Here is a 21220-nt window from a genome sequence, read left to right as displayed (position 1 = left end):
TCAGAGTGTTCCTAGGCATCTCACGCCGGAGTCTCTTTACATCGTGCAGGTGAACAGTTGCATTTATAGTGGCGAGACACATCTGAAACAAAAACAATCACCAAAAAAAATTCAAAAGTTTGGTATCAATTCTTAAATTTCTAAAATCGGTATAAATTGATTCGATTTCAAAATTTTTCAAAAACCGAATCAAACCAGATCAATTAGATATCTTGGTATATCCATCTAGAAGTCGCGGGGTAGTAGTGGCCAAGTCTGGTTTTGAATGTATATTACGCATGCAGCTTTTGAATGAATTTTTATTCTTTTGTTTTTATTTTTCTTTTTTTCTATTTATACAATGTTTCAAAGATTTGTTGTGTATTGATATCGCAGTAATAGCTTTCTTTTGACTTTTTTTTTTAATTTTTTGTGAAAATAATATGATATAAATTCATTATATGGTCAACAATTGCTGCATACAGAACTCTTCTTGCACTCCCATGAACTTCTTTATTTTAATTCTTTTTTAAATTATCTCTCTTTCTAGTCTTTATAACTTACTTTTTGAGTATACAAGTTTTAACAAATATAAACATTTTTTAATTTTTAATTTTTAACTTTTTTAATTTTTTATCTAATCATTATAATTGGAAGGGGCTTATAATACCACTTTGAAAACTATTGGGCCACTTTACGGGCTTGAGCTACAGTTTAGGCTAATAACCCAATCCCCTGAAAGTCCAATCCATCCCAACTATTGAAAGAATAACTGATGGAGAGCCTCCAGGGCAAGGAGAGCTATCTAATCATTTGAATTTAGCTAAACTCTTCATCCCAAAACTTGAATTTCAAATAACAAATAAGTCCATTATCGCATGACAACAAAAAGCTCATGGGCTCTATATATACATATCACCTAAGTACATGATAATCATCTTATTCATTTGTTTAGAAATGGAGATTATGAATATGATTACTGCTTAGGCGTCGGAGGAGTTCTCCAAAACCCCCAAGCCACACAACTCTATAATTGCAGGTGATCTCGTGTGTTAAGCTGTGAAACACGTCAATAAAAGTAACTTTCCCAAACTTTCAAATAAAACACAAAAAAAATAACTTTTTCAAGTCTCAAAACAAAAATAATGTTAAAAAATTATATTCTAACCCTCTTTTAATTTTATAATTTCTCTTCCATTTTTCAAAATTTTATAACTCGAGTAATTTCACTATTATTCACAAATTATCTCCTTACTATTTATAAATTTTTTATCTTGTCTCATTTCATCTCATATATATAACCAAAACAGATCTTAATCTTTCCATTAGTAATCCTTTAAAAAACAATCATCCCAACATCAATAATTGTGGGCGTCATGTCATTTCACACCATAAGTAAGTAAATGAACACTTCTAAAAATTATAAAAATAACATTTAATCAACAAGAATTCAAAACAAATGTAAACAATTGTTAGGCAAGGTAACGAGGATGCAACTTGGGTGTAGCCCAAACAATGGGTAGGTCATCCTAGGCCATGCATAGGTGATGGAAGCCTCACTAGCACTAAAGTGTTTAAGATCATCTTGGGTCGATGAATCTAGGGTTACCTCAAAGCAACACCAAGATCCGAATGGTTGAATGATGAAAATTAAGACTGACTCAAGCTAACACTCAATTCTAGGCAACAAGTATTTAAACTTTTATTGAAAAAAAAAGCATAATGAAATTACAAGACAAAACCGAAATAAAAAGAGCTAGGGTTCGGCTAGCCCTCCCCCAATCTAAATCTCAATTCAAAATAATTCAAACTCCTAAATATAAGGGAAACAATCCCTAAAATTAAAGAAATAAATCTACTAATTAACAAATTGGTAAAATTTCTAATTTTTAGAAGCAACAACCCAGTCGCTTCCTCTAATCCGCCTCATCCCTAAAATCTAGGATTTGTCTCATCCTCATCCCAGTTTGTCTCTCATTCTTTCTCTTATAGTTATGAGCCTCATTCTACATATCGAGTCTCGATGGCGTGTTTTTTAAAGATACCAAGAGGATTTTAAAGCAAGTTCAATATTTTAAAGTGTATAAATATTTTAAATATCATGAAAATAATTATATGTGATATTTACAGCCATTGTACGTGGTTTAACCGCCACGTACGACTCTTTCAATTCCTTTGATAGTGACGAGCAGCAAGCAATGCAAAAGTTATCCCATCGATAGTATAACCCTCTATCCCTCATTATTTATATTAAATGTTATTTCATAGGTTGTGAACTGTGCTGTTAGTATTGTGGAGTTCACTGCGTAGTTGTGAAATGAAGTGTGGCGGTATAGTAAAGTGTTGGGTGTAATTATGTAGTGTTGTGGACTGTGCTATGAAGAGTGGGTGTGAGGTGTGCTGTCATTGTGGTGTGGTGTAGTGTGAAGGGAGTACACGTGGCGTGTACTCTGTGTCATGTATCGACACACTGTGTGATATGCGTTGTGGTAATACGTGATGTAGCGAAGGGAGTACACATTGTGCGTACTTCATGCACCATATGGCATGTTGCAAAGAAAATAATGGTTGCATAGTATAGGAGCATAGAGCATGTTGTGTAGCATTGAGAATTGTGTAATAGTGTCCTAAAATAACTCTGATGTGGCCTATAGTCCGAGGTGACAGATGTCACCTTGTAGTTGACTTATGGCTTGAGTATGTGCGAAATGATGGAATAGTGTAAGAGTGGCACAGCGGAAGCATAATGGGTGTCGTGATGTAACTTGGGATTTGTCTCGAGCTACGTGACATGACGGAGATGTAGTGGTGAATGGAGCCCTATCATGTCAAGTGTTGGGATGAACTAGTAAAGGAGTTAGGAAGTAGGTAGGTCCTACTGGCCGAGTTTGAATAGAAGTTGGTATCGGAGTATGAAGCTTGTTTATACAAGCGGACTTTTGTTGGACTAGAAGTTGATCTTAGGTGATAAAGAATAAGGTACATGTGCATCTGGCGAGACACGTGTACCGAACGGATTTACCATATATAATGGGTAATCTATCCTAAGCAAGGTTACATGATGTTTAAGTCTCAGAGTTGGCTTAAAGTCATATGGCATGTATGGATGGGAATGGAAGATTTAGTATGGCCTAGAATGCATGAAGTTAGTAATGGGTATGTTGTCTAGGATCGGGATGCGTGACTTAGTTGGTCTGAGTCAATCATCAAAATGGGGTTAATAGGAGAGTAAGACTAAAGTCTTGGTGTCTTAACTCTAAGGTGAATCACGGAGATTCACTTTAAAGTATAAAACCTCGAAGTAGAACCTCGGATTGGAAAAGGTGACCCAAGTGGGTCCCAGAAGGAGGAAACGTGATGAGGAAGACATAGAAAATGGAGGTAGTGACAGTAAATGGACCCCGAAGGTTTTAGCATAGTAAATAGCACGTAAAAACTCAAGGATGGATGGAGAGTGTTCCAAGTGAAGCGTAGCTCTATTTCTAGTATAGTTACTTATGCATTAGATAGAGAATGACGTTGAGGTTATGTGTATTCATGTAGGTTGCCATCTAACACGCACATGAATCGACTGCACGAAATAAGTATGGCATGGACTCATTTCATGCAGTCCAAGTAAGTATTATGTTCATACTCTTTTAGAGTTTTCTAAATAAATGAAATGTTTTTACCTTATAATGCTTTATGAAACGACACAAAACACGTTTTACAAAAGAACACTAATTATAAGTTTTCAAGCCTAACTACGTAACAACCCTCCTTGGAAGTCCCTTTTTACGCATCCAAAGTATGTAAGTGTATGCATGTGAATGGATGCTATACGTGGTAAGTATTGGATGTATTTTCACAAAATGAAATGTGAGGCTTAGGCCTTATGCTTTAAACGATGCGAAGAAAGAGTTTTAAATGTCCCTATGAACTAATGTTTTAAAGGATGCATGAACTGATATTTTAAACGATGACGTTTAAGCTCATGCTTTTAAATCATTTGTACGAATGAACGGATTGAAGGACTGAAAGAACTAAAATGAATGAAAGGATAGAAGATTAATGTATAAAAACACGTAATGGCCATGAATGAATGAACGGATAAAGGTACTGAAGGACTGGACTAGGTAGATTGCAATACCAGATAAGTAATATTGGTAGTGCACCCAGTGCTACACTCTAATGGAATGGATTCCTAACCCATGACCATGGGTTGAATCAAGGTCCAAAAGACTACTAATCCTCACACACGGGGCGTAACAATGTTCAACGGCCAATGAAAGTGATAAGAAATAATATATGCATATTAAGAAATAATGTATGTATGTTAGGACTCTTTAAGAAATGAAGGCAGCGAGGCATGGGGAATTGTTTTACGAAAGAAAACCCTTTTTAAAGAAAAACCCTACCTTACAACATTTTAAAATGAAATCAATGTCTATGTATGATATGTATGGAATGATGAACACATAACTGAAAACCATGTTGTTATATTTTAACTATATGAAGTAATGCTTACGAGTCATCGACTCATTTTAGTTTTTATGTGTGCCCTCCCAAGGACAAGATGAGCATGATGTGTCAGGATGGACAAGGCCAAGGGGAAGGGCACGTAAGCCTAGGCATAACGTTTTGTACTAAAGACTTGAATTACAAAATTTAATGTTTTTCGCTGTAACATTTTAAATTAAGAAACATATTTTATTTTTAAACATGGAGTCTATTGTATCCTGGCATGGAAGGAAAAGAAATTTGAAAGTGAACGGGTATTCCCATCCCTTTTCTTAAAATCATTTTCTAAAAAACCCACCACAAGGTGTCCTTGCCTTGTGCGCCCAACTTGATCTGCTCTAGGTGTCCTTGCCTTACCAAAGCATCACCTTCCGAATCATGCAAGCACCCCAAATCCGTCCTCTTACTCTCGGCACACCTAGCCCTCCTAGTGGCATTACGAATGGCCCTTTTTGCATCTCCATCAGTCCTTCCCCATTCAAGAACTACCTTGTCCTCAAGGTCAAGTTCTGGAAACTGCTACTTGAGAACTCGAACACTCTCCCATGTAGCATCTTCGGATGAGAGGCCTCTCCATTGAACCAAAGTTTCAATTCTCACTTGGCCACCCTTCCTCACATGCCTGTACTCCAAGATCTACTTGGGCTCAATTGCCATCCTTCCCTCTTCGTCCACCATGGGCAACTCATTCGCCACCATGGTTGGATCTCCAACCTTCCCCCTTAGCCATGAAATATAAAAAATAGGATGAATGTGAACCCCGGCCGGTAAACCCAACTTGTAAGAAAGTTGTCCACACTTCTCCAACACTTGGTAAGTACTTGAGAAAGACCCAATCTCCCAGCTCAAAGGACTCCATGCTCCTTTCCTTGTCAAAGTGCTTCTTCATTTGGTCTTGAATACGTGCCAAGTTCATTTTGAGTTCTTTCAAGACCTCATCCCTCTCTTTAAGTTCCACATCCACCAACTCATTAGGTGAACTCCCAACTTCATAGGCTATAAGCACCGGTGGTGGCTTTCCATAGAGAGCCTCAAATTGTGTCATCTTGATCAATTGGTGGTATGAGGTGTTGTACCAAAATTCAACCCAACCCAAATGCTCCTCCCACTTCTTTGAATATTGGTGCACAAAGCACCTAAGGTATTGCTCAAGAGTCCGGTTTGTCACCTCTGTTTGGCTATCGGTTTGAGGGTGATAGGTTGAACTTTGGGCCAATTCCGTTCTATAAATCTTGAAGTACTCCCTCCAAAAATTATTGATGAACACACGGTCCCTATCCGTCACAATGCTTATCATCATCCCATGTAACTTCATCACGTGATCTACATAAAGTTTAACAATAGTCTTGGCCATGTATGGATGCACCATTGCAATGAAATGTGCATACTTTGTCAATCGGTCTACCACCACAAGCACTCCATCACATCCATTGGAAAGTGGCAACCTCTCCACAAAATCCATAGTGACATCCTCCCAAGTGTGAGTAAGGACTGGTAAAGGTTGCATCAACCCCTTGGGCCTGCTACTTTCACTCTTAACCCTTTGGCAAGTGTCACACCTCCTGACATACTCAATTACATCGCCTTTTATGCCATCCCAATAGAACAAGTTAGCAACCCTTACCCAAGTACGATACACCCCCAAGTGTCCCCCCTCGTTGGTATCATGAAAGTGGCCCAAAATCTTATTTTTAAGATCTCTCATACTCGGCACTACTATTCTCCCCTTATACTTTAGAAGCCCATCACACATCTCATAGTTTTCTATTCATTTAGCATCCACATCTAACTTCTCTATTACCTCCTTACACCTTAGATTGGATGTGATTGAACTGAAATATTACGTATTTCATACATTTAGAACCAACATATTTTAATCATTTCATGACATGATTATTAGTTTTAAATGAAAAAATGGTTAATAGGCATAAATCCGAATTGTAATTTAAACTTATTAATATAATGATTTATGCTTAATTTTATAACCTATGATTTAATTGAGTAATATTTCCTCAAATGCACAACAAATCTTTTGTATTCGGTTCTTTCTTTTTATTTTATTTTATGGTTTCTATTTCTTTTTCAAAACTACCATTTATGTTTTTATGGTTTCTACACTTTCATAAGACTCACAGTCAAATGTGGGGCCCAACATTTTCAATTACACATTACGGAATCATTTCATTCATGCTCCTGCACCAGCACACATCACAGAAGCCAACTTCACACAAGCCTTTGCACTTTCAAGTTTACGGAAAGCACTCACGCTACAGCCATGCATTTCACTCCACGAAAGTCAATCCAACTTCATGCGGGCACCTGCAATTCACACGAGAATTAAAGTCAAACAGGCTGGCACCTTTTATTCATTGGAGATAACTAAGACAAAAGAAGCCGCAACAACATAGCATGAAGAAAAGTAGGAACATGAAACTCAATTCAGAGCAGCACGGAAACGATGGGGAGATTTTTTCGTTTGGGGGTCATGCAGCAGGTTTGGACGGGGAAAAAAGCTTTCAGTGCAAGGGGAGTTTTTCTTTGCAGCTGAAGGTCTAGTTTTTGGGAGTTATGGAGAGAGACATGAGGACAGGAGCTTTGGAAGGGCATTAACGGAGAAATGAACGCAGCTTTCTTCGGGGAGAGCTTTGGTTTTCTAGGCTAAATGGGTTGAGAGCTGGGAGATTTTTTTTTTTTTTTTGGCAGCTGGGAATTGGAAGACAACAGAATGAGAAAGGTGGAGCTCTGGGTTTTGGACACAGAGGGGTGAAAGAGGACACATGTTGTATTTTTTTGTGTTCTTGGGGGAGAGAGCCAACGAACGCATGTGAGAGTTTTATTTTAGTTCGTTGAGAGGGAAACGCAGGGCTAGGAGTTTTTTGGTATGGAGAATGCACTTGGCATTTTCTTCTTCACTTTTGGGACTTTTGGTCCTAAGCTTTGGACAAACACTAACAGAAGAGGGTTTTTTTTCTGGAGAAACGAGAGAAATAAACGCTGCATTTCACGCTATACTTCAGTTGGGTTGTTTTTCTCCACTGTTTGGCTCTATCTTCTCTCAACTTTTTCTCTCTTGTGAGGGTTGCCTTTCTAGTGTTGGATTTTGTGTTTTATTTGAGTTTTCTGATGGAGAATATTTCTTTGATTTCCATAGCTCTTGTTTCAAACATGGTTGGCTAAATTTTTGTACTAAAGTTAGAGGTGAAGTTAAATGATTTAAACAATGTTTTCGGATCAAAGTTAGAATTTATATTGCGAGCTTAATCAATTGAATGATTTTATTATTAGATATTTTGATTATCTATATATTTATCTTGATTCATTGTGATTTCCGAATACATTGAATGCTTGAAAAAACCCTTGTGATATTCAAATCAATTTGTGAATATTATAATCATCAATCGTGCATGCTTAATGATTAGTGACTATTTTTGCTTGACCTTAAATACTAAATCTTTCAATTAAATGAAATCATTATTCTAATTTAATTAAATTAAATTGATTGGAAACAATATTCTAAATTATTAGACGGATCCTCAAAACTTTAGTCATTCTCCATATCAATTAATTTTATCATTTTAGTTTCATTCAACTACTTTAAAAATCTTCATCTCGTTAATTTTCTCTTCTATTCGATTGCACATTCCTTTTAGTAATTTCCTTTCATCGTTTGAGTTTATTTTTCTTATCATATAAGTCAATCCATGTGGATTTAACCCTATTAGGTACTACAATACCTGTATACTTGCAAGTAAAACTGTTCTAAATTTTTGGTTCACTAGTTGAGTCAAAGTTTAGGCACAACAATAAGGCATCAGCTACATGATTCTCTCTACCCGGCCTATACATCCATTGAAATTCAAACCCAAACAACTTAGATACCCACCTTTGTTAATCCAGAGTAGTCATTCTTTGCTCCAAAAGATGTTTCAAATGTTGTTGAGACATGACTATCAAGAACTTCCGCCCCAACAAATAAGGCCTTCATACCCTCACGGCCTCCATAATAGCATGCATCTCTCGTGCATACACACTCCACCCTTTCTTTTAAACATCGAGAGCCTTGCTAATGAAGGATAGTGGCCTTCCTTCTTGTGTCAATACCGCACCTACCCCCACATTACTTGCATCCATGTGTAACTTGAACACCTTCTCAAAATTAGGCATAGCAAGAACGGGTATGGTTGTCATAGTTTTCTTCAAAGTTTCAAATGCCATAACTGACCCTTCACTCCAAACAAAATTATTTTATTTGAGCATGTTGGTGAGTGGTCTTGCAATAGTATTATAATTCTTGACAAACTTTCTATAGTAACCCATGAGCCCTAGAAAGCCCCTTAATTCGGTGATAGTCTTCGATTTGGGCCATGCCACCATAGTTTCAATCTTTCTTGAATCCACCTTGACGCCCTCATGTGAGATCAAGTGCCCCAAATACTCAATTTCATTTTGGCCGAATGCATAATTGGACAACTTAATATAGAAAGAGTTGTCAAGTACCTCCAAAACAACCTCCAAATGCTCCAAATGATCCTCCCCTATCTTGGAGTAAACAAGAATATCATCGAAAAATACCAACCCATACCTCTTCAAGTACAGCTTAAAGATTTGGTTCATGCATGCTTGAAAAGTTAAATGAACATTGCATAAACCAAACAATATCACCAAGTATTCAAAGTGGCCATTGTGAGTTCGGAAAGCTGTCTTGTAAATGTCCCCTTCATGCACCCTTATTTGATGGTATCTGGCCTTTAGATCGAGTTTGGATAAGAATATCGAACCTTCAAACTCATCCAATATATCATCAATGGTCGGGATTGGGAATCTATCATTGCTGGTAGTCTCATTCAAGGCTCAATAATCGGTGCAAAATCTCCATGTGCCATCTTTCTTCTTCACCAAGAGAAACGGACTTGAGAATGGGTTAGTATGTAGGCGGATGAGCCCATTAGCATACCCTAGGAAGTTAGAATCTATGGTTTCTTGGCCAATTCCAAAGAATCTCAAATTATGACGAGGTTTTTTGGGTTTGACAGGATACTAAAGGAAATTTATAAGAGGGTATGGCCAAAGTGCTGCTCTTTTGACTAAGTTACCTAAAAAGGATGCATTTGTTTGGTGTGATTGTGCTACTAAAGCTTTTGATGCTCTCAAGTCAATAGTAACAAGTCCTCGTGTGCTTGCCTTACCAGACTTTTCAAAGGGGTTTGTCATTGAATGTGATGCATGTAGAACTGAGGTAGGTGCTGTTTTAATGCAGGATCAGAAGCCTTTAGCTGTTCTCATCCAAGCTCTTAAAGGAAAGAATTTGTCACTTTCTACTTATGAAAAAGAGTTGCTAGCCTTAGTTCTAGCTATTAAAAAGTGGCGTCCTATCTTTTGGGCAATGCATTTGTAGTAAAGACTGACCATCATAGCTTGAAGTACTTATTGGAGCAAATAGACACAGTTTCACAGCAAAAGTGGCTTGCTCAATTGCTGGGATATGAGTTTACTATTGAGTACAAGAAGGGGTGGATAAGAAGGTTGTAGAAGCTTTATCAAGAAGTGATCAAGTAAAGGAAGTTGGAATGTTAGCTACCATGTCCTTGCCAACACCAACATGGCTAACTGTGTTAAAATCTACTTATGAGCAAGACCAGATTGCTTAGCAGATAATCACTTCATTGCAGTTAGATGCAGTTGTTCATCCTTCTTTTTGTGTAAAACATGGAGTCTTGTTTAAAAAAGGAATGATGTATGTTTCTAACTCTTCTCAGTTGAAGTCCAAGATTTTAAACTTCATTCATGCCAATCCTTCTACTAGCCATTCAAGGTTCCAAAAATCTTTGCATAAGACCAGAAGCTAAATTTTATTGGCCTAGTTTAAAGTCTAAAGTTAAACAATTTTATCGTGAATGTCAAGTCTGTCAAAGAAACAAGGTGGAAAATGTGTTCCCAAGAGGCTTGCTACAGCCCTTGCCTATACCAACTCAGGTGTGGACTGACATTTCAATGGATTTTGTAGAGGGGTTAGGACTTTCTAAAGGCTATTAAGTGATCATGGTGGTGGTGGATCGCTTGTCAAAGTATGCTCACTTCATGGCTTTTAAACATCCATTTACAGCTGCTAAAGTAGCTTTAATTTTCCTAAATAATGTCTTTACGCTTCATGACATGCCTAAGTCAATTGTGTCAGATAGAGGCTCAACATTTACAAATTCATTTTGGAAAGAATTATTTCATTTGCAAGGGGTTACATTGTTTTATTCATCTTCCTATCACCCTCAAAGTGATGGTCAAACTGAAGCTGTAAATAAATGCTTGGAACACTTCCTCAGATCTACTGGTGATAAGCCTAAGTTGTGGGTTGATTGGCTTTTTTTAGCTGAGTGGTGGTACAATACCACTTTTCATTCTTCTACAAAGTTTGCTCTTGTATATGGTATCCCTCCTACTCGACTTCACTCTTACATTCTTTGCCTAACTAGTAACCTAGCTATGGATTAAGTGTTGAGAAGTAGGGAAAAGATTTTGCTAGCATTGAAGGGTAATTTGACACTGGCTCAAAACAAAATGAAGTTTCACTACGATAAACATAGAATTTAAAAGGGAATTTTATGTGGGTTATTAGGTGTATCTTAGACTACAACCTTACAAGCAACAATCTCCTGCAGTGAGGCAAAACTTGAAGTTGTCTCATAGATATTTTGGCCCATTTCAGATTACTGACAAGGTGGGGAAGGTAACATACAGACTAAATTTACCCTCAAATTATCTCCTTCATCCTATTTTTCATGTTTCTTCATTGAAGAGGAAAATAGGAAAGGATGTCACACCACTTTCCACCTCACCTCCAATTGAAATGCATGTTGAATTGATGGCAGAACTTGAGAAAATCTTTAAACGCAGAAGTAAGAAGCTTCATAACAGGACTATGGTTAAAGTGTTGGTTCAATAGAAGGGTGCTTCTATTGATGATAGCACATGAAAACCTTATTCGTGGTTACATCAGAAATTTCCTCACCTTACGGGCAAGGTGCTTTGCAAGGAGGAAGGTATGTCATGATTCTGATTGAAGGGTTGAAGGGAGAGTGTTGCTGCTGATTTGTATGAAGACCTGTGCAAGAGTCGTGAAGAACCTTGGGTAGTAAGTGGCAATTTAATTAGTTACCGGTTGAAGTAGGAAACGGTGTCATATGAGTAATATTCGTTATGCTGCCGTTGTAGTAGTACCGAGTAAGATAAGTACAAAACATCACTTCGTTAATTATGTCTGCTTGTAATGTGCTGTCGTCTGTAAACACAATATATCAACTACATAAACTCAAGCTGGGTGAAAGATTCCTCGCTGAGAATATTCGGACTCTTCTCTAATTCTGTCTCTCTCACAACTTCTTCTAGAGATTGACTATCTCGAACTAGTCAGAATTGGGCTCATTACATATATCGAATCATTCCTTGCAGCACATAACGCCCACATCTAATGAGCAAGTTCCCTAAGGCCCCCAGTCAGAATACTGAATGGAATTGTTTTAAAAAATAAATTAGTAGCACTAGAAACTTACAACCATAATATTTCTAGAATAGGGATTAAAGATTTCTTCGACCTAATTGCCATGCAAACTGATCAACAGCCATCATAGCACGGGATGCAGGGCCGATTGAACCATCATACCTACCAAACAAGAGAGAGAGTAGCAAGAACGTTAACATACTTTCGTAAACTTAATCCATGAGTCCCCTTCTACCTATGTTTACATTTCCATCTTAATTACCAAATCTACTGAAAGCATAATGAACATATGACTTTAAAATCTCCACAAACTCACAATGCAACCAAGAGGAATGCGGCTGTTTGCATTATAATGGCACCTTCACCAGCACGTTTTGCTGTGTTCATGCACCTTGCACAGAACCAATTCTCATGAATTGATGTGACCACATCTGTCATCAAGACCCGTCCACCAAACTTTAAAACAATAAGCCAATCATTACAATTAAGATGCAAAAATTTTTAATGATGCATAAAGGCAAAACATCTACAAAATAAAGCACGTATTGACATGATGCACTTGCCAAGCAATTGCACCATAAGATGCATGCACACCGGCAATCTATAGATGCTTATCATTCCGAAACATAGTGCAAATCTATAATTCTGAAAAGCTTTGAATCCTTATTAAGAAATAAAAAGCTTTTAAGTCAGTAGAGCAATCATTGGAATTGTAAAAACCTTGCAAACTATCTATGTGATGTGTATGATGTTACAGAAATCGAAATGATCCACTTGCCAGGTAACTCCATGAGGATTACCATGAAATCCTAATACAGTACACAGTTATACTGATACATTCCAAAGCATATTGCACTTATACCCCCACAATGTTAAATTCCACAATGTTAAATTCCAAACCTTGCAAACTACCTATGTGATGTGTATGATGTTAAATTCCACAATATAATTGTGGGTTGCAGTCAAAAGGAATTTTATTTTTTTTTTATTGGCACCGGGTGTCCAAGAACAACGTCCCTACTAATCCCGGGGGTGCACAAGCCCTCGGCAAGGAGTTTCCCCCAAGTGCACCTCGAGTAATGCAAGGAGAAAATCCTCCAGTTCAATGACCCCTAGAGATTGTTTGTACCCAATGGGATTTGAACCTTAGACCTGGGGGAAGCATACCCCCAAGCCCAAGACCTTTACCACTTGAGCCAACCCCTAAGGGTTGCAGTCAAAGGATTACTTACATTGGTTTGTCCCAATAATGAAGCTCTCAGTTTGGAGTTTGTTACACTTGATGAAATCCACAAGCTGGCTCAATTCAATGGGGTTGGCTTTAATCCCTTCTTGTTCTGCACTGAAAGAACCTAGTCAAACTTCAATATCTAAACAGAACAAGCTAATAAACACATGACGAAGCATAATTCCCAAGACATATAAAGCTCTAACAAAGCATCAAGAAATGAATATTTGATTTTCCATTTAGTTCAAATGATATGTAAAAATATCAAAAAGAAAACGCCATATGTTTATCAAATGAAAATGGAGGAGGTTGAATGCAATACAAAAGACAAAAAGACCTTTATAATGTTTGTAAGAAAAAGGAAGAGCCAAGTATAGTTATTACAATCAAATGATGCAAGTCTTAGTCAAACGATCATTTACACTGAAATACATATAACATCAAAAGGCTCATTTTAAGAGTTAACTTTTCTCTTTTTCATCAGTATATAAGTGTACCCCAGATTGGGTTGTATATAAGAAGGTGGTGAATGAGATCCCACATTGCTTGGGAAGAAGTTCAAGCCCTTTGTAATGATTCCAAAGGGCTCCAATTGTAACATTGATTGGTGCTTTAGGGTATGAGTCCACATGTGGCTTGGGCCTTACTTGGGTCGTTATAATACACAATCATACCCATACAAGTTCTCCTGTGGGAGGAGATGCTTTTTGGTCCAACCGCATGATTTAAATGTTATAAATTACTTATAGCCATTATGAATGGAAGTAAACTAAACATTTTATTTCTCTATAGAAACAATAACACATATATTTACCTTACAGCTATTCCCCGGTCCATGTCTTACATGGTATCTCTGACACAGGAAGATTGCAAAACAAATAAGCATGCTTACTAAAATCTTTATAACTGATTTGGCTAAAAGTTCAGAAAAGAATCTCTCTCACTCACTTAAATATCACCTCAACTCTCATATGTCTACAACCTCCATTTTTTTGTGCACACCTCACTGTTTTGGTTTTCTGCTTTAGTGCTTAACGGAGCTAATGCTCATGATTTTCTGGTGTCGTTTTCTGGTACTTAGAATTTTTATAGGTATTTCTTTTGTCTACTCCCTATGTACATGGGCTTTGCCTATTTCATTCCTATTAATAAAACTGTCTTTCTTACTTATCAAAAAAAAAAAAATCTCCTTACAATAACGACGCCTGTACTTAGGAACCCTAACCCTAGACTTCCATGGAAACTATCTAAAACTAACTTGAGATATATGCTTAAGAATCAAGGCCCATATTCTATGCATAATCCTAAAATTTTCTTCAAATAAAACATTACAGCATTAAATTGGTCTGGGTAAGCTCTGTATAACAACCTGATGTGTCTATCTACTCTCTGATAAATTCTTGACAGATTCATATGCTGGCGTGACAATAATTTGCCACCAAAAAATTGCAGAAACAGCCTGCTACATACTCACAAAATTATGGAAAAAAAATATATGGAAAATCTCAAAAATTAAAAGTTAAAATTCTCCTTTTTTTATTGGTAAAAAGTTGAATAAAAATATTTTTTTATGACAGGGGAACCACCCCACGGCAGAGCCCTTATGACTCACCCATGGAACCTAAACCCTCGGGGAGACTAGCACAACAAGCCACCGCCATGGCCTCCCACTTAAATCATAATTTGATCCCAGGGGGAATCGAACCTGAGACATGGGGCACATGCACACAGGTTCACCCTAACCACTTGGGCTACCCAAAGGTGGTTTACCCGGGGGTAAATTTTAGGATCTTTTACCATTGGCATCAGGTTTTTAATTTGGGAAAACCCCAGGGACCTATTATATGGTAACTATGCCTTTTCGGGGATAGGTACAGTCAACCAAATAATAGCTTCCCTTATAAAAACCTAAAGCCAGTAACATCACACAAGTAGGTGCGCATATGTCTCACTGAAGACTGACTAATCCATTAGCATTGTTAGCGACATTGAGGGGGTTGAGCACAGGTGGAACCATATTTTTGTTTCTGATAACTGAAAAGTTCTATTAATATCAGTAGGCATAGCCCAGGTGCACTGGATTTACACAGGTGCACTTCAAATGCTTCTTTGTTTCTATCAACTGCTTTCTTCAGAAAATTTATTAAAATTAACAGGCATAAGAGTTTTGTATATCATATCATTAAGGATTGTCAAATCTATATCCCAACCAAAGGTTTACATTCTACATCCCAACCAACACAGAACTGCTTTCCAACCAATGAAAATAACTTAGCCTCAAGAATGCTGCTCAGATTAGAGATCCAAAAGACAGGTCAAAACACAAGCCCCATTCTTCACCTTGCACTGCATGAACCTGGACACAAAATACAAAGATTTCGAAGAAACCTCTTTGCAAGGACAATGAGATTCCAAAAAGAGGATTGTGATTTCCATACACCATGTGAGCAGGAAATCAAGCACAGGCAGAACCATATTTAAACCATTCAACTACTTTCTTCAGAAAATTATCAATAATAACGGGCATAAAGTGCTGTATAAAAGCATATAATTAAAGATTTTGAAATTATGAGCTTATAGCCCAACTAAAGAAAGTATAAATGCACTAAACATTTTCCATCCCAACCAACACAGAAATCTTTTCCAACCCATGAAAAGAGCTTAACCTCAAGAATGCTGCTCAAAATAGAGATCTAGGGAAAAAAAGGGCAAAACACAAGCCACATTCTTTACCTTGCACTTCATGGACCTGGACACAATACTAAAATTTTAAAGAAACCTTTTTGCTTGGTGCCTTGGACATTGGAGATTCCGAAAAGAACATTTCAATTTCCATACACTACGCGACTAGGAAATTAACTTTACAATTTGCTTTGCTCCATAAAATATGATACATGGCACCACCAATCTAAAGATTTTTAGAAATAAACTTTGATTCATTTAGACGCAATGCATTGATGGTGGACTAGCAATAACAGCTAAAGCATACATAGGAGACAAATTAACCAACTGAAATTATAATGCCTTTGCAGACAATTGAAAAACCAAAACTACAAATTCATAGACATAAGCAGTATAACTCTCTCTTACATTGTAGACAACAAACGAGATGGTCCGGTTGGATCATAGTTAATTAGCAAAGCAGCTTTCAATGGCTCACCTGTGAGAAGCAATTGTCAAATCTTTAAAATTTATTTTTTACACATGATGAATACAGGTATATTTGGGTCAGTTCAAGCATGTGACTTATTATACACCCCATTTTACTCACCAGAAGAACCAACATTGTTAGAAGCCCACTTGTCCCAAACTTTATGGACAAAAGCCCAATCCATTATACGTAATCAGCAACTGCAAAGGCATAAAGGATTTCATGTCAACTTCTTTGCCTAAGCTGCTAAACCCCTAATTCTGATTGTTCGAGAGAATTTTAAAAATAATAATACTAATAATAAAACAAAACAATATAACTTTATTTAAATGAAAAACATTGAGAATGACAGTCTTTATCAAACTTGTTGCAATAAAGACACAAAATTATCAAAAATAATGGATAAATCACAAAATTAAAAAGAGCTAACAAGAACCACATCAATCTATTCTATTAATCATATAAAATCCAAGTTGGAAGATGATGAACCGCCATTCAGCCCGCACTAATCGGGTCAAGTGTAACTGCAATGAACCAAGCAGTGCTTAATTTTGGACATTTATTAGCGGTGCTTAATTATTCATATTTTAAACCTATTATGCACTAATCGGGTCAAAGGGCCAAGCAGTTCTTAATTTCCTACACAAAATATAAAAACCAAGTTGGAAGATTATGAAGAATAAATCAGTACTTAATTTCCATTTGTGCCAGTTTTTTGGGGGTAAATCAGTATTGAATTATTACATAATTCGACATTTTAATTTAAAATTTTAAAAAAAAATTATGAAATTTGTTTTAAAAATAATATCATCAAGACACTTTGTCTGGATTTCTGTAAGAAAAAATTGCAATAAACTTTAAAAATCAAAATAAAAGGGCAAAAATATTTAAATTTACTCACTAATCGGATCAAGTGTAACGGCAATGCACCAAGCATTGCTTAATTTTAGAGATGAATATTGGCAACCGTTCGAATATCATTAAATCTTTCTATACAAATTATTCATATTTTAAACCTATTATCTCATTTGGACACACTTTTTTATAATTATTAAATATTTTGACAGTTTAAACTAATAGTTTCATATTCAACCATTTGAATATTATTAAATATTTCTATACTACTTGGTAAGGCCTGAGGGGTAGCTCAATTGGTCGGGCATTGGGTTTACTCCCCAATGGTCACCAATTCGAGTCCCCTCAAGGCTGCTGGAGGTTTACCTGGCCGTTAACTTCAGGGCCCCGTGGGATTAATCCAAGTGTGCGCAAGCTGGCTCGGACACCCATGGATATCAAAATAAATAAATAAATAATATTTCTATACTAATTATTGATATACTAATCCTATTATCTCATTTGGACACACTTTCTTTACAAAGTGTCAAGCAGTGCATGCAATTATCGAATGGCAACCGAATAATAGTTAACCGAATGGCAAGTGGTGCAATAGTGAACTTTAAATGCGAAGAGGCAACCAAATAAACCAGCAAGTGGTTTTCTGCATTTCAAAAAAGAAACCGAAGACGCAGTTTTCTTTCACTCTTTCTTTAGAAAATTGCTTTTCTTTCTTTCACTTTATTCTTCACTCTCTCTCTCTCTCAAATAAAGTGAGGCCATGCCACTGTACTTTCTGCATTCAACTGTTTTTCAAGTGTGGAGGTGCTAAAGTTCAAAGGAAAATTAAACAGGTGAGTCTAAGGGCTGGTTTGGGGAGTGAGACAAGATGAAAATTATGTGAATAGTAATAAGATAGTTTGTGAATAGTAGTGAGATAGTTTGAGTTGAATATTTTTTAGATTTTGAGAAATGAGAGAAAAAATTGAATAAAAAATATTATAAAGTTAAAATATGATTTTTTTTATAAGTAAAAATATTTTATATATCAAAAAGAGTAACCAAGTACACTGAACGTATACAAGAAAACACCTAGCCCATAAAAAAGCGCCCTTAATGACCCAAAAAAGCCCGTGAAAAACAACCCAAAATACACTAATCCCAAAACTACCCAAGCCAAACCCCTTGTTTCCGTATAACTAATACCCAAGCCAAACCCCAGCCCCAACCCCTTGTGTTTCCCGTCTTCACATTGCCCTCCATTTAGACTTGAGTTAAAATATTATAAGAATATAGTTTTATAATTTTATTTTTGTTTGAGAATTTGAAAAAGTTGGAATTTTTTTTATTTTTTATTTGACATTTTGAAAAGGTTGTCATTGATTAGTTCAAAAATTTTGTATTTGAATCATGTTTAGAAATAAGATGGAATGAGATTAAATGAGATCATATGAGAATTTTGTGTCTAATCTGAAGCCCCAAACCTGCCCTAACTGCCTTTTATGTGTTTATGGTATATATAGTCTATCTATGCATTACACATGTTTGTTCATAATCCTAAGAAATGAAGTAACTGATACCATAAATGAATCATAAAACTTAAAGATTCATAAAACTAATGGGTTGCAATTAAAATTTGAAGTCCCAATTAAAACTTAAATTTTTCTTTTTTAGGTTCGTTTGTTCTTCCTTGAGATTGCTTTCCACACAGTCACAAGTCCCACACAAAATATATTAGAAGAGTATCTACAAGAATAGATGATGTTTTGGTTGTTTGGAAATTATGGGTCAAGGAAAGGTTAGTTTGGGTGAGGAAATGATTCATTTGTGTTTGATTGATGTTTGCATGAAATTATAACATTTATGAGAAATTTTAAGAATTTTCAAAATTTTAGTGTTTCGCAAACATTTTTTTTTTTATAGGTAAATGGTAGTATTAATACGAATAGGCAAAGCCCAAATATACAAGATGTAATACAAGAGATAAGACCTATCCAATTCGCTAAAGAAGAAAGAAGAAACTCGTGTACATGTTTTGCAAACATGCTCTAAGACTTGCATGGATTTTATAACTAATTATTTGGGCCAGGTATAAGCGTACATATGTGTGGCTATTCTTTTATGGGAAACAAGTAGGATGATGTGTGGCTATTAAGAGCATCTGGGAAACAAGTATAGATGATGTTTTGGTTGTTTGAAAAAAAGTCCCAAATGCATGACATGCCTCATAATCACCAGAAGGACCCTTTTGAGATAGTGATGATATCTTACTAATAATATCCAGAAACGGACAAAATATAAATTGTCATGTGCTTTTAAAAGCATTAAAATTTAAATAATCTAGAAACTAGAAATGGGATAAACACAATCCCTCTGATCGAGCCAGATCCTACAGAATAGTAAGAATTGGAACGTTTTCAGGTCTGAAGACCAGGCTGATCTACAAGATTGTAGATCTGCCATGCATCTATGACAAATTCTTTGCACAGTAGAGGGCACTGCATATTTTGCTAGCATTAGATTGATAATTCATACCTATCACAACATAGACTAAGTGACAATGCAATTCAAGGAGCAGACCTTGACTCCAGCATTCTTTATCAACTGCAGATTTTCAAAGCTTCACTGCGTTGGAATACACAAGCAACAATAAGCTTAATTTATTCCCATTATGAAGCTTCAACAACCCAAACGTACACCAAACTGAACTAAATCCAGCAACCTTGAAGCCATAAGAATGCCCAGAAAGATTAAAACTGATTTATTTACCTTAAAATACTTCTCATCTGTCAAAACACTGAGACAAGCTGCTCCACGTCGCTTATAAGCTCAGCCAATTTCAACCTATCATGAGAAACCTTCAGACCGATTAACGTAAAATATACAATTTTAAAAAGAAAAAAAATAAATAAATACAACCTCAAATTCTGGAAATTTAGAAAGGAACCAAGTTTCAGAGAACTCATACTCCCCTTAACTAATCATTTTATATAGGCTTGCAGTTACAATCAAAGAGAAACTAAAAGCCATTTTAACAACCTATAATCCTTAACTGACCTTTTGGGTATGCATATTGATGAGAGTGATGCCAATTTGTAAAAGAACAAATACCTGAAGCGGTCGCCATGGTTTGGCCCTATTAGATCCTAAACCCACGAGGTCTACGATTTCAGTATTTGGAATCGGAAATTGTTACGCAACAGGGGGCAAGGCCTCGGGGGATCAGTAGCGATAAGGGGGCGCGAAGGGCAAGAGGTAAAAAGGCTCGGGAAGATGATGAAGTGATTTGGGGAAGTTGGGGATCGAAGAGAACCCTAGGCAATTGTATGGGCTTAAGTGGGCCGGAAGGGGATAAAGAAGAAGTTGGCTGCTGCAAGTGGAAGAGACATGGGCTGGACTTGGGCTGAAGAGCAAATGCGATCATGGGCCCTGTAAGTCTTATTAATGAATAGATATATAGGAGTGCTACCTGCATCCCACCCTGCATGGGGCTGCATGGGGCAGGGGGAGGGGTTTTCACCCCCACACCCGCCCTTGCATCCCAAGGCAGGATACCCCGCCCCGCTAGGCTGGGGGTGGGATTGAAATAGCCCCCCTCTTAATCCAATGACTGGTGGGATCTATAAATTATTTTTTAGTATAAAATTTTTTTAAGACCCATTTATAACATAATTTAAATTATAAATTAAAATTTATACATTCAAAAAAAATATAAACTCATTAGAGTTTATTTTAGATTGTCTTGACCTTGTAGACCAACCTCTATATAAGAGGCAATACAATAGTCATACTTAAGCAATGTGAGACTTAATTAAGTCTCACATTGCTTAAGTATGACTATTGTATTGCATTGACCTCCTATATAAAGGTTGACCTATTAGGCCAAGGCAATCCATTAACTTGAATTTAATTTCAAGTTTTTAACAAATTGTATATATCTATATACAATATATTTATATAAATATTAAAAATATAATTTTTTATATTAAATAGCGAGCAGGGCCCTTGCTGGGGTCAGGTCACCCCCTGTCCTGGC

General features: G+C 36.5%; 1 protein-coding gene across 3 annotated transcripts; it reads right to left on the bottom strand.

Moving 5' to 3' along the window:
- Positions 1-11700: 11700 nt before the first annotated feature.
- Positions 11701-20507, bottom strand: LOC122281802. 3 transcript variants are annotated; one of them, XM_043093604.1, is made up of 8 exons: positions 20296-20507; positions 19954-20028; positions 19765-19809; positions 16471-16550; positions 16290-16359; positions 13204-13313; positions 12288-12402; positions 11701-12133 (listed from the first exon to the last, which is right to left on the bottom strand). In XM_043093604.1, the coding sequence occupies exons 4-8, from the start codon at positions 16532-16534 to the stop codon at positions 12049-12051; spliced, it is 444 nt and encodes a 147-aa protein (XP_042949538.1). In that variant the 5' UTR covers positions 16535-16550; positions 19765-19809; positions 19954-20028; positions 20296-20507; the 3' UTR covers positions 11701-12048. The 3 variants fall into 3 exon arrangements, with proteins under 3 accessions (XP_042949538.1, XP_042949537.1, XP_042949536.1); XM_043093603.1 differs by having other exon boundaries at positions 19720-19809; positions 19954-20042; positions 20296-20505; XM_043093602.1 differs by having other exon boundaries at positions 19720-19809; positions 20296-20505.
- Positions 20508-21220: the final 713 nt, after the last annotated feature.

Source organism: Carya illinoinensis, chromosome 11 (assembly GCF_018687715.1).
Source record: "Carya illinoinensis cultivar Pawnee chromosome 11, C.illinoinensisPawnee_v1, whole genome shotgun sequence".
NCBI classification, from domain to species: domain Eukaryota; kingdom Viridiplantae; phylum Streptophyta; class Magnoliopsida; order Fagales; family Juglandaceae; genus Carya; species Carya illinoinensis.
Note: the sequence above shows the minus strand (reverse complement) of the source record. Positions and strands in the feature narration are given on the sequence as shown.